Raw genomic sequence first — 14,457 nt, 5'->3', positions numbered from 1 at the left:
GGGGCATTACAGTGACTTCCCACTAGCTTACCTCATAGGATCGTCTTGCGCTGGGTAACCCTGGCATAACCAAATAATAATAAAGCACCACGCCCATTTCACATATATGCCAAAAATGCCCGAAATGGCAAAAATATGAAAATCACCCAATTAATCACAAATAGGTTCACATGCATATTTAATACACCTAAACATGCATATTATCATTAAATAGCATAATAAAGCAATTATGGCCCTTCCGGCCTCCTAATCAAGGTCCTAAACCTTATTAGGGAATTTGGGGCATTACAATTACCGAGTTCCCAAGATGTAAGTATGGGCTAGTCCATAGGGTAAGCTGGTAACGAACAAGTCAAAGAACTCAAATAATACAATCAGTTAGAATACTAACCACTCAGAATTGATATTGAATTGACCTATGGTCAACTATATGATATGACTAGAATAGATAATAACGGTATGTTTACTCATCTTATCAATTGTCAATATCGGTCCTGTCCGATGTAACAAATACATCCGATCTTATCTACTTTGCTAATGTTCTGGAAAGAACATAATACTGCAATATGTAAGTAGATCATATCGTAGATTGGCAAGTCAGTGTAAATCCTGTGCACTAACTAATCTTAGGACTAACTTATTTTGAATATATAATCATATTTATATTCCACTGTGATTACGTCACTATAAATAAGATTAGTTATATGCTCGAGATTTAATAGAAGTTTATATTAAACAAATAATCATGAAAATAAAACATGTGAGCAAAGTGATTGACCAAGTCAAAAAATGATTTCTATTCTTTTATTGATAATAAAATGAGATTACAAAGAATTTGAGTTTTAATTAGGGCATAAAACCCCAACAATAAGAACAACCAAGATGATTTGTAATTTTAAAATAGATTTTGGAATTCAATAACAAAAAGTGGTGAGGTAATGAGAATTCTTATATGTTTTTTACCACTTATATACATTTTGATTATAAGATAATGCAACGTAAACATTCATATCACAATATTTCTTTCGGAAAATAACTTTGAAGATTATTGTTATACCCAAAATTTGACACTTCCACGCGGCGGTCTGTGAAGCGATGACGTGTTAAGACAAAGTGCTAGAACACAACAGTCACCACTAGCTGCCGTGAGGAATGGCCCTCGCTACTTCCCCAATACACAAGAAGAGGCAGAACTCGACAAAACCGGCCTACTTCTCCCATCGCATGAAGCCAAATGATCTCTAGATGGTCACACCAACACCAATCGTAAGAAGAAAAGGGTCATAGCCAGACGCACAAGTTGGACCAACACACATCACAAGGATTTGCTAAACTCGCCATCAGCCATAGTTGGTCCTCGAGGCCCTCGCCTGTCGCCAGTCGTGGTCACCGGTTGCCAAGGGCCTTTGCCGGTGGCCCTCGCCACCCGAGTCTTTTTTCGAACTAAAGTGCGTCGTCAACCATTAAATGAACATGAGCCAACCAAGTATACCGAAATTTCGCTTGATCGGGAAACAAGGTGCCACCGTTAGCCCTTCTCTTCTCCGCAGCTATAAATAGTGCAAATCGAAATGTAACAAATGAGAAGAATCGGTCGAAAAATAAGTCAATAATTATTCATTTTCGGAGAGAACTTTTACTCTCCATTTCTGTAACTGCTCCAAGAGCACAATCAAACTTGGCTTGTTCTTTAGGGTTCAAAGTTCATAAATATTACTAACTAAAATGGACTTAAGTCATCTTTTTTGGGCCGAACCACTATAAATCTTTGTCTCATTCCTTTATTACTGCATTTATTTATATTTTCTTTGGCTCATTGTTCATTATTAAGATCCACTATAAGATATTACACGTTGACGAAAAAATGAGTCAACAATTATGATAATTAAGTCATTATTAAGACAACTTTTTGTCGTTCCATATTTACGATTTTGTAAAATAAACCAGTATTTTAAGAAACTAATTACAAATTTTCGTAAGACAAAGTATATATCAATTTTTTTTAATTGAATGTATTTTTGCAAATTTTATGACAGGAGAGGAGAATGGGGTAGTCTGTGGGCTCGGCCCATTGTAACGGGCCAGGTTGGGCTTGAGTTCTGAGGGCCCATACATATCTTTTTCTTTTTCCAGTAGGTTGACCGTTGATGGTGGAGAGAGAGAGAATAACAAACGCGGAAGAAAAGAAAAGAAAAAAGGGAAGGCAAGAAGAGGAGATGAGAAGAGGTGATCCCAAGTGTGGAGTGGAGGATGATGTTGATGATGATAATGACTATGGTGAGATAGGTTTGAGGTTGAAGCTCATCCCAATCAAGTAAAGTCTCATAATTTATTATATAAATCTATTTATTTATCAACCTTTCTTTCTTCAATTTTCCATTTCATAATTATTCTATTCCCAATTTCCAATTCCCAATTCATCATGAGGAAGATGCCATTGCCATGGCCAACCCCTTCTTCGTCTTCTTCTTCTTCTTCCTGGCTGCTCCTCCTCCTCCTCTTCCTCCTCGCCGGCTTCACCACCAGCTTTAACGGCGGCGGCCCACTAGTCCCTGTGTCGCAGCATCAGCATGATTTCAACTCTCCTGCCATGAGATCACTCATGTCCCTTCAATCACCGTCGGTATTCTTTATTTTCTCATACAGACCATCTCTTTTTTCTCTCTCACTTTTTTTTATTGTTAATTATTAATTGAAATTGAAACAGTGAACATGAGCATGAGCATGAGCATGAGCATGAGCATGGAACGGCTTTAAAGGCTGCTCTTGATGGGACGATTCACTTGGTGTGGAAGAACAGTACAAGAGTAATCTGGTCGTTTTCTTCAGGACCCCCAATTTATACTTCTTACCAGGCTCCTTTCTCCCAACTTGCTAATTCCACTGTTCATTACCAAAATAACTTTTATATTGAATGTGGGGATGATTGGAACTTGTATGCCCACCATCAAACATTTGGAGTGCATGTATGTATGCCTTCTCTTCTTTCAAAATTCTACTTTCGGTGTAATTTTACTTTTAGCCATGACACACAACTTTTTCATTTCTTTAAAATTCTTAAACTTGTAGAATTTATCGATAAGTATTGAAGATTTCATAAAAGGGGCTCCATACACATTAGAGGATGGAGCAGTTACAGTTGGGTCCAAGAAGACTACTGTGTTTGAGGTTGATCTTAGGACTGGACGACTCATTCACACTTACCCATCATCATCATCATCATCCGCATTGATCCCAGCAGCTCAAGATCATCATACTCTTCAATATAATGAAAACCAAAACTCTGTGGAGCTGCTGCGTCTACAAATCATGAGGACAGACTATACACTCAAGTCATTTGTTCCAAGCTCCAACAAAGAATCCTGGAATATGACAGTTGCGGAGATTGGAGCTGCTTTACTTTGTCCAGATGTTGATCAACCGGTTGGTGGATCTCTTCTCACTTTCAATGATAAGATCAGGCATGAAATTGCCAGTGATATTGCCTTACCACTACCATGTCAATCAAAAGTATCAGTTTTTCGCCACAAAAAACATGTGTTGTTTGAATTTCCTAAGCTTGAAATGCTACCAGGAGCGCATGATCGAGATGCAATGCTCCCAGAACATGCATCAAGACCAATGCTTCGTGAACAACCCAAAGATAATGGTGATTATTCAAGTCTAGAAGATGGGCATGATAGTATATTGAGTAACTTATTTGGTTGGTCAACTGCATTGTCTCTTGCTTTGTTTATTGGTATGCTAGTGGGCATAGTTATCTACCACCACGTTCCATTGATTATAGGAAAGGTTTGGTTTAAGGAGCAGACTAGAAATTTAAATTCTAGAGCGTCACCTTCCAAGAGAAAGAAATCTCGGAAATCAGAAAAGGGGATGAAAGATTCGTCTGAAAATGGAGATGATCTTACACACAGTGAGGAAGGTAATAACAAATCAGGCTTAGACCTAAATCAACTTTTCGATTGTGGTACTGATGGGCGGAGGATTGGTAAACTTTTTGTGTCAAAGAAAGAAATTGGTAAGGGTAGCAATGGAACTATTGTGCTTGAGGGAATGTATGAAGGTCGCTCAGTGGCTGTGAAACGCCTTGTCCGAGCTCATCATGATGCGGCTGATGCGGCTATTAAAGAAATTCAAAATCTTATAGTATCTGACCTACATCCAAATATTGTGAGATGGTATGGGGTAGAATTTGATCAAGATTTTGTCTATCTTTCTCTGGAGCGTTGTACTTGCTCGTTGGATGATTTGGTTCAAATGTACTTAAAGTCTTCTCAAAATTCAGCATCCACCAGCGACCATGCTATGAGATCTACAACTGATTATAATGTCCACTTGGAGTCAGTGAAGAATATCATGCCAGATTTAACTTTACAGAAACCAAATGGCCATCCATCACCTTTATCACTGAAGTTGATGAGGTTTGTTCAGGGCTTTTTAATGCAATATAACTTGGTAATGAGCAATTATTTCTTCTTTGGGATATTTTTAATTGCTAGTGGATGGTCTTTGCTTTTTAATGTTGAAGAGATTTGAGTCTAGTCTATGCATCAATTTTTTTTTAATAAAGTTTTTGTATAGTTCTGATTTGGGAGCATGCATAGATATAGGCATTCTTACTGGTGGACAACTATTGCCACATGTATAGCAATGGTCTCGGTTCAGAAGCATGTTAAAGAAGTCTGTTTGGTTTATCATTGATAAAGCTTTTGGGATAGTTAAACTGCCTCTGAAGCTAGTTTGATAAAGCTTTAGGGATAGTTAAACTGCCTCTGAAGCTAGTTTGATTACAATATTGAAGTTGTGTAGCTGTTATCTGTTGCCTTTGTATTAGATTTACTTGTATTTGATAATCTTTATTAATATAGGGATATGGTTTCTGGTCTCGTGCATTTGCATCAACTGGGGATAATTCACCGGGATTTAAAGCCTCAAAATGTTTTGATAGTTAAGGAATCTTTACGTGCAAAGCTTTCTGATATGGGGATAAGCAAACGCCTCCATGGGAATATGTCTTCCTTGGGTCCTCACGCTACTGGCAAGTGCCTCCCATTTTCTTCAGCTCTTAAACAGTACCAAAGCTATTTCGAATCATCTTATTATTTAGAATTATTATTAGATTTTCAGGTTATCTTAAAACAGTACCAAAGTTAGGATCGCTTATCCAGGCATAGGTTTATACATTGAGAAAAACTAGTTTAATGCAATTATTGAACTTAATTTAGAATTTCTCTTTCTTCCTCTTTTCCCTCTACATGTCCTACCTGAAATGCAGTTGCAGATTGAGCTAGCTAGAATCTGCGTCACTATGAACACTGACTTCATGTTTAGAAAGCTTTTTGTTCCATCATATTCTTCTATAACTCTCTTTGGTCTCATATGTTTGGATTTAATTGTAGGTTGTGGCAGTTCAGGTTGGCAAGCACGGGAACAGCTTCTTCAGGGGCAGGGGCAAACACGAGCAGTGGATTTGTTCAGTTTAGGCTGTGTTCTGTTTTTCTGCATCACTGGTGGTGAGCATCCATTTGGAGAAAGTCTGGAACGTGATATGAATATTGTGGAAGATAAGAAGAATCTCAGCTCGGTTGAGTTTATGCCGGAAGCTTTTGACATTATCTCTCGTCTATTGAGAAAAGACCCTAAATTGAGGTAAGATTATACTTCTTTTCAACATGAATTCTTAGTGCTAGCTTCATACACTTTAATCAGGTACTATTTCTTTTAGCCCTCAAAATAAGAGAGCTGAAGAATAGTGCATTGCTTAATACTTCCATTACTAAAATACTGTTATGCAGCCCTTTTTTGTGCCTTATCTGAACATAGTAGTTCATTTATGTCTGGAGTAGAATTTTGAATTACTTTTGGAACAACTTGGTTAGGATTTGTATCTTATATATGAAATGAACCATTATGATAAGTTGCACATATTTTAAGCCTAAATAGTAGCAAAATAATTTTGACAATGAATTGTTCACGTTAAACATACTAAATTTTTTATTATTATTTTCTCCTTTTGATTAAGAATCTTTTTATACTTGTCAGGCCAAAGGCATTAGAGGTGTTACACCATCCTTTATTCTGGAATTCCGAAAAGAGGCTTTCATTTCTTCGTGACACTAGTGATAGGGTTGAACTAGAAGATAGAGAGCCTGGTTCTGTTCTTTTGAAAGAACTAGAAAGTATTGCACCCATAGCTTTGGGTGGAAAATGGAATGTGAAGATGGGCAAAGAATTTATGAACAATATTGGCCAATACAGGCGTTACAAGTTTGACAGTATTCGAGACTTACTGAGAGTGATGCGAAACAAGTTGAATCATTATAGGGAGCTTCCAAAAGAAATTCAGGTTTATATTTTTTTCTCTTTTCAATATTATTATATACATATTTAAGCAACTTCAGTTTTGTAAACCATTTTTTTCTTATTGTGACTACTATTTCAGGAACTTGTGGGACCAGTACCTGATGGTTATGATGACTACTTTGCAAGTCGCTTTCCAAGACTTCTAATTGAAGTATACAAAGTTATAAGCAGAAACTGTAAAGAAGAGAAATGCTTTCAGCAATATTTCGAGACCAATGTGGAGTAGTTCCGTTGACCCTTTTAAGAACTTGGAAAGTAAACAATGGCAGAAATTGTGGTGGGAATTGTCTGTTGCTGTAAAAAAACAATTATGAAATCATTCAGCAAACTTGTAAAACTATGTACATGTAACCTCTTAAGTAATGTAACTATTAGTTAACTTATATTCAAAAGATTCTTTTCATGGATTTATTTTATTACAATGAAATTTGTTCTAGTCTTGTGAGAAAGTGCTTTTCTTTTACCAATTAACAGAATAGATTTATAGCCAGATTATAGTAAACATAAAAGATATGTAATCCCTTAGACATACATAGAGATAGAAGAGTTATTTTGTGTTGGTGTGTCTATTTCTAAATCTTGATGAACAACTCTATTTCGTGTCTTTGGGGTGGCTTGAAGTCGAAGGTAGGTAACTGCTGTTCATTTTGATTGAGAAATGCAGGGAAGGAATGGAGGGTGGCAGATTGAGCGATGCCCCTGTCAAGGGAGGGTGGCGTAGAGATGAAGAGCTCCATGGATGCGAGCTTGTCGATCACAGCTGCAACGCTACCTTTGTTCGCTAGGGGCTATGGGATCATTGCTACTCACTAAAACTACGAGTTGTTCCGCTGTGAGAATTGAGGTCAGGCTAGCAATGTAGCTAGAGTTGAGCACTAGAACTACCTACGAATAACCATAATATGAGCACAAAGCAGACCAGAGTGCTGCCTGTTTTTCCTCCTACATTAAATTACAAGGTAAGTGCTTTGTTTGTTCTTCAATTTATTTTTTTGGTTTTTTTGGATCCTCTTCTCCATTTTTGAACTCTGTTTTCTCTCAAAGAGCTCTAACTCTGTGTATGGCTGGTGGTGATTGTGATGTCTGTCACCTAACATTGTGTCAAAACCATGCATTACATACATGAATTATGCATGGAACGTATCACTATCTAGTAAGTTTGGTTATGTGTTAATCAAAATGAGATGTCTATTCTTTAATAATAAGAAGAAAGAAAGAAAGAAATTGTATTAGCTTTAATAATTTCTTGGGAAAACATGACAATGGTTGCTCACTAAACTCTTACCAATAGACAGATACCAAAGTAACAAGTTGATCGACTTCCCATTGTGGAAGCATTCGATTATACACTTGTATAAATATATTTATATGACTTTTCCTATAAAAGTCATCAAGTTGTTGGGTGAAAGATGATGAGCCAATGAGACTGAGATGACTCATTCATTCATTTATATATAGCAGTCAAAAACATTTTAATTATTATTAGTGCAGGATAATAACAATGATCATCAACTTGTTTGTGTAAGAATTATTATCTTAAGGCTATTTTAATATTTTATGTTATTTTATTATCTTTTGCATTTTATAAGACTTGCTGATTATTTTTATTGTAAGAGAACATTTGCTCTTCTTTTTGCAATATACATAGCTCTCTCTTTCCCTCTTCGTCTCTTTGTTTTTTATTTTCTCTTTGAGTTCTATAAATTATGTAATCTTTGCATAATTATCAGTTGGTTCGGCAAAAAGGATGATATTGGTATGTTTCATATGTAAATATTTAAATAAAAGGAAAATCAACAAACGTGAAAACGCAGAGCAATTAAGGATATGAATATGATTTGCTCTTAATATGTTGTAATTAAGGTTAATGACTTAATCCTCATCCTCATCTCTTTCTGATCATATCTACTCTTGTGCTCCACTTAGTCCTTTTTTGCTTTTTCCAATATTGTAAACTTGATTAATCTTAATAATTAATAGTAAACACCAACAAGAGAGATTTATATTATTCCATGGTATGTGGAACTAATAATATAATGAATGAATGAATTAAACGAATGATCTGTTAGTCAAAAAGCAAGTGCATATATGTCTAATTACTTGATTTAGTATGATTCTCTTTTTTAAAAAGCTGTTCAATAATGGAGAGGAATATTCATGCATTGAGTGGGATCCATTTGGCTTAACTTTTTTTTGATTGACAAAGTCAAGTCACAATCTAGACCATTCTCTAATCTAAGTGAATCACGAAAAACACATTTGTACATCAATGCAACGCAATTGCTCACCCTCTTTAAGAGAGAGGGAGACATGGATGAAGACAAATTGAAATTAGGTAGTTTATGATTACCAAGTGATTAGAGATTAACAACTTAATTAAATACGAAATATTGATTAAGTTGTTTAGATCGATTCCAGTATTGTTAACACAACTTATACGAATATTTTGATAAAAACAGGTCAAAAAAAACAATACACAAGAATTTTTACGTGGTTCAGAAATTCTTTCGAATAACCTATATTCACGGGGCCACGCTCAGTGAATAAACCAATTAGTAAAGAAATAATGTGTACAAAAGTTTTGACTTAAACAATGTAAGACTCCCTCTTAAACTATTACTACAATTTTATTGTATTTTTTCTACGAATCTAGTTTTGATGAAACGCTCATTCTCTTGAAATCCCTTCAAATAATAGTGAGTGTTCTTTTTCTCCCGAAGTGAGACTGTGATGAAATTTTCTCCCGAAGATTCTTAGGAACACGTTCGCAAGAGATACCACCTATTACAAAGAACAAGATAGATATATGGACAAGTGCACTCGACACACACACTAAGATTAAGGCGAACAACTTAATATTTACAAAGAAATACTTCTAAAAAATAACAAGTGTTTACAAATTCAAAATGGAGGAAATTTTCCCAAAAGCCTTGATAAGGTATTTATAGCTGAAAAAAAATGTACAAGGCCAGCTCTTCTGAAATCGTGCAATTACAACAATCTAGCTAGTGCTAAAGGACACCGGTGGTGCCGAACACTACTATATGAAATTGGCATACTGCTATTAGTACAATTTTATATCGGGAGCCACGCAGTGTAGTTATTGTGTGTTGGTGCTTCTATTTCACTTGGAGTGACTTGAACTTGAAGGTAGTTAGTTGCTACTCCTTCTCATTGAGAAATGCAAGGAAAGAATGGATGGTGGGAGATTGAGAGGTAGCATTGCCAAGGGATGAGTGGTTGTTGAAGAAGTGGCGTAACATTTTGAAGAGATACAAGAGCAAAGCAACAAGGCAAGCAATCCCACTCAGCAAGAATAGGCCCCAAAAGCTTTTCAGCTCAAGACGGTCGACATCTTTCTTTGTGCCTTCCGAGGTGCAAGAACTTCTCATGAGCCATTTGTCATGAATTCTCCGAAGATTTCCAGTCTCAGACAGTTTCAATATGGCTGTTGACATGTCAACCGCCAGTGGTGAGTCTTTAGGGAAGGCCTGCAGCAACATTATCAAAAAGTACTTATGATACTACTACGTGAGAAGAAAGTACAAGAAGGAAAGTGATCATTAAGTACTCACGAAGCCCCAGCCCATTTTAGTGAACTCTGGGCCAACAATGCTAAATTCACATCTTGTGGAGAGGAAGAGCTCCATGTATGCACGCTCATTGACTATTGCTGCAATGCCTCCCTTGCTGGGGCCATTCCTTAAGGCGTTCTCGTACTCTTCGAATGAGTTAAGTGGAACAAGCCTCGACCTATGTATGTTGAGCTCGTTGGTCAAGTAATTCTCGATAAACGAACCATTTGGATAGCCTATGGGATCGTTGCTAGTCTTTAAGCTTTCAATGCCTTTAATAGAAGATGAGAGTTTTTCCACTGTAAGAATTGAGGTCAGGCTTGCAGTGTAGCTGGAGTTGAGCACTAGAACTGCGAATAGCCATATTACAAGAACAAAACGGCCCAGATTGCTGCCTATTCTTTCTCCTACATCAAGTTATATAGGATTATAATTAGTGCTTTGTGATTGTTTAACTAAAAAGTAAGATGGGCATCGAGAAAATTCTATCTTACTGTATGAAAAGAAGAGAGTTGAAAAGCTAAACCTGCAGCCATGAGAGACAAGACAACATTTTATGAGTTGAAAAGCTTCACACCAAACTCGAATAGTTTATGTATTATAACTAAAAAAATAAGATATCGACTTGTTACCACATGATGGTGACGAGTTGCTTTTTTGGAGTTCCCCGAAAATCTTCATTAGTACGTCTCTCCAAGATCCAAGCAACAGCTCCCACGATTAGGAAGAAAATGCCTGTGACACACCACATCATAGGCGTGAAAGGTCTTAGAAAAGCCCAAGCGCTTGAGTGGAGCTTCCTTACTGGGGCAACCACCACCAGCCCTGCCTCTATGTATGGCTGCGTGAAATCCACAATCTGTGCTCGGTTGGTGGTGATTGTGATGTCACCAACCGCTGCATCAAAAGCCTACATTGCACACACATATATATATATATATGTATTATTTATGGTATGATGTATCACAATATCTGTCTAGTAACTTAGTACTAATACTTACGCCTTTTGAGATCATGCGTAGAAGCTCCATGAATGAAGGGCTGGAATGACCATCTCCGAAAGCAATGAACTCACAAGGGACATCATACGACAACTGTTCCAAGGCTGCATTAAACACATCTATGCAGTAGCCAGTGAAGGTCCCTGAACCTTCAAGCTGTGACACGAATTCGCTATTGCTAACCCGTTTCAGGACTGCGATTCTGAATCGCTTCCCGTTGTTGGGGAAAACCCAACCGCGGGGTCTCGACGTGGTTTGTCCTGGCCATATGACACCGTACAGTTTATGGCTCGAGTTGTCAGCTGCAGCATTGGGCTGCTTTCTTCTGAGTGCTTCCTTTTCAGGACTCAAAATGGACAAACCAGAAGAGTTGCTCCAATAACCAACTTTCCTTGTTCCTGTTCCTATCACATTTATGATTTCATAAACAGGACCAGCTCGCTCTATATCCGAGTTGAACATAATCTGACCGCTTACTCCTGTCATGTTCATACTGGTAATGCTCTCAAGCAAGAGCTTCCCTCCCTTGAAGACGCTCAAGGCACCCAGCTCGATGCTCCCTTCACTCAACTCACCCAAGTTTGGATCAGTGGAGAATGAAAAGTTGCCCTTTCTCTTGAAGAGTGAATCCATGGCCTTGGCCAGAAGCCAAACCGAGTCATAAGCATAGAGACCGTATGTATTGAGCCCCCAACCAGTGGAGCCATCAGTAACTTCTGTACGTGTTAAGTTAGGCCATTTCGAAACGAACTCGGCTTTCATTGGAGAATCTGGTGTGTACATCCGCAAGGTGAGAACCCCTTGAATGTCTTCAGATTTTTGGGAAATCAGTGTTGGGTCTGAGTCCAATGAGGTGGAGAGCCAGTCTGTGGTTATCCAAACATATCCATTCTCCATCATTTGCAAAGCTTTGGCCTCATTAAGCAGCATTAGACCGTGAGTGTCGTAGACGTGGACGATGACAATCCTTGACCCCATGTAACTCACTTGAACCAGTGCTTTGGTTATCTCACTTTTATCAGCATTTGGGGTGAGAGGTGCTTTGTGTGAGATCTTGCAACGCTTCTCGCCCAACCTGTCACCGAGTGCGATGATCCCATTTCGTCCAAAGTCGTCGTCTACGTAGATAGCTACTACATCCCTCCACTGGTAGTAGCCAACGAGCTCTGCCACGGCGGCCATTTGAAAGGCATCACTTAGCGTTGTCCTCACGAAGAAAGGGAACTGACGAGGGGCTAGTGTGTAGTCTGTGGCTGCGAATGACAAGAGAGGCACTTGGAGCTCGTTTGCCATGTGTGAGATTACATGGGCCATCACTGAGAATTCTGGCCCTATTATGGCCACTGTGTCATTCTCCATAAACTGCAAAGCTGTATGAAAAAAAATATATGATAATTATGCAAAATATAATCCATAAAATTTAAATAGAGATAGCAAAATAATGAAGTGTGAAAAAGAGATGTCAGAGTGTAATGCAAAATAGAGAGAACTAATTAGCCAAACTTTTTATATAAGTCAAAAGAAATAAAATAACAATAATTAAGAAAAGACTAAAATATCATCAAATAATAACACCCCTTCAAACTCACGATAGAGCAACAATAAGTATTGAGAGTTTGCCAACTAGAAACTGAAAACGAGAAATAGAATAAAACTTAATAAAGAAGTCAGCAATTTGTAAAGAAGAAAGAACAAACGGCAAAGTGATAGTGCCAAGCTTCAGGTGGTGACGAGTGAATTGACACATATGTATTAGATTAAGTAAGTGTTTTTTTCTTGTAGTGAAACATGCATGTATGCACATATATATACCTTCGAGGATGCTGAGAAAGCTACTGGTTTTGGTGTCCTGCATGGAAACTTTGAGAGTGGTTCCATTGAGAATGGTTGGATCAGAATTGACTGCATCAACTGCTGCATTTATTGCAACTTTTGCTACTCTTCCGACATTAGAATTGAAACAAAGAAGAGCTCCAACGTTGACAACTGCAGGAGCTTTAGAAGTACTTGACTCGTTGCTACTCATCGTACTAGAAGCAATAATAATGATTCCAATATTGATATTAGACAAAACCATTAAGATTAAGAGCACCACCACCCAAACTCTATCCATATATTTCTGTAGAGGAAACAAAAACAGCATAGTGATCAATATCAATCTCTAACAGTAAGTAGCTAGAAAACACATATATAGATATAGCTTTGGTGTGGCAGTAATTATAAGCAGAGTAATGCACCAAGTTTGTTTGTGAGAAAGAAAAGCAATTTAAAGAAGTGTAAGGCCAATTAATCAAAATGAGATGTTCTATTCTCAATTTGCAAAAGGAAAGTGACTATTTATAGGAGCTGATCAAACCAAAAAGTAAGAGATAACAGTGTACTACACTACTAGTAGTAAGATTATCCAACGGCTACGACATAATGATGGGATAAAGAGCCTACTTTTTTAACTTACTTTTGTAGATTAGATATTTTTGTTTTGAGTTGTGTCTTTTTTAGTTCACATTCTAAGACTAGATTCCAGCCGAGGTACCAAACTAGTACGAATTGCAAATAAAAGATATCGATGATCATTATTATAAACATAAGGTACCAAGTGTGTATTTTTATAAAACACAGGTTACAAATAAGTATTTACACAGCATATATGTCTATTTACTTAATTGAATATGATTTTCTTTTTCTTTTTAAAAAAGCTTGTTCAATAATGGACTATGGAGGGTAATCTTTATATCCATATGGAGTGAGATCCATTTTTCTTTATTATTTTGCCAAAGTCAAGTCTCAATCGAAATGCATATGAGCATGCGCATGTGGACCAGTTGAATACCTTGGTCAATCGATGGAATTCCTTATCACCAGTCGTCACCTCCTCCACCATACTGATGTGGTGTTTCAGTAAGTCTTCTTCTCTTTTTCTTTTTGTGTCACATTGGGGTGTAAGAACCATGTTTTTCTGCAGGAGTTATTATTTGGCAAATTATGATCTCAGATGCATTTGAGTTGTGTATTGGTTGCAACTAGATGTCTTCGTAGTTTCATTTGCCACATGTGATTAGTTTTTCAGTTAGGTCTTAACTAATTCAATTTAGTTTGTTATTAGGGAAACCAGTTTATCATCTGTTTTTATAAACTGCTCGTGATTGGATCTAGTTAGTTGAGCTAACCATTTCATTGTTGTAGAGAGTTTTGTTTGTTCTTGTTATTTTTTCTCTCTAATCCACGATTAGGATGAGCTCTAACTTACACTACGTGGCAGAGAGAAAACACTAATGAACTACTCAACATGACGTGACAAAGTGGAATGAGTCCACTCTCCAACAAAGTAGCAGTCTTCCTCTAGAATAGGGGGAGACTGCAGGAGGGGCTGATAAAATGACTCCTTGAAGGTTTAGAAGAGGAGAACCGACTGTGACTAGAGACTAATTTGAACAAACTCTTCCTAGGACACGACTGCTATACTCAATACTCAAAGCCACATTCTGATTCCCAAACCCTCACTGATCTATTAGATC

At 37.4% G+C, this 14,457-nt stretch overlaps 2 protein-coding genes across 3 annotated transcripts; one reads left to right on the top strand and one right to left on the bottom strand.

Moving 5' to 3' along the window:
• Window positions 1-2,159: 2,159 nt before the first annotated feature.
• LOC133812951 (serine/threonine-protein kinase/endoribonuclease IRE1a) lies at window positions 2,160-6,815 on the top strand. Of its 2 annotated transcripts, XM_062246809.1 has the most exons (8): window positions 2,160-2,314; window positions 2,432-2,619; window positions 2,708-2,966; window positions 3,070-4,424; window positions 4,872-5,041; window positions 5,403-5,652; window positions 6,046-6,349; window positions 6,446-6,815. In XM_062246809.1, the coding sequence occupies exons 2-8, from the start codon at window positions 2,432-2,434 to the stop codon at window positions 6,590-6,592; spliced, it is 2,673 nt and encodes an 890-aa protein (XP_062102793.1). In that variant the 5' UTR covers window positions 2,160-2,314; the 3' UTR covers window positions 6,593-6,815. The 2 variants fall into 2 exon arrangements, with proteins under 2 accessions (XP_062102793.1, XP_062102792.1); XM_062246808.1 differs by having other exon boundaries at window positions 2,164-2,619.
• A 2,467-nt stretch (window positions 6,816-9,282) lies between these two features.
• LOC133812950 (glutamate receptor 3.6-like) lies at window positions 9,283-13,232 on the bottom strand. Its single transcript, XM_062246807.1, has 6 exons — window positions 12,755-13,232; window positions 10,943-12,312; window positions 10,574-10,851; window positions 10,436-10,467; window positions 9,942-10,348; window positions 9,283-9,857 (listed from the first exon to the last, which is right to left on the bottom strand). Exons 1-6 carry the CDS (start codon window positions 13,083-13,085, stop codon window positions 9,528-9,530), a joined length of 2,748 nt encoding a protein of 915 aa, XP_062102791.1. The 5' UTR covers window positions 13,086-13,232; the 3' UTR covers window positions 9,283-9,527.
• Window positions 13,233-14,457: the final 1,225 nt, after the last annotated feature.

Source organism: Humulus lupulus, chromosome 1 (genome assembly GCF_963169125.1).
Source record: "Humulus lupulus chromosome 1, drHumLupu1.1, whole genome shotgun sequence".
In the NCBI taxonomy this organism is placed as follows: domain Eukaryota; kingdom Viridiplantae; phylum Streptophyta; class Magnoliopsida; order Rosales; family Cannabaceae; genus Humulus; species Humulus lupulus.
This window is presented reverse-complemented; position numbering and strand designations above follow the sequence as displayed.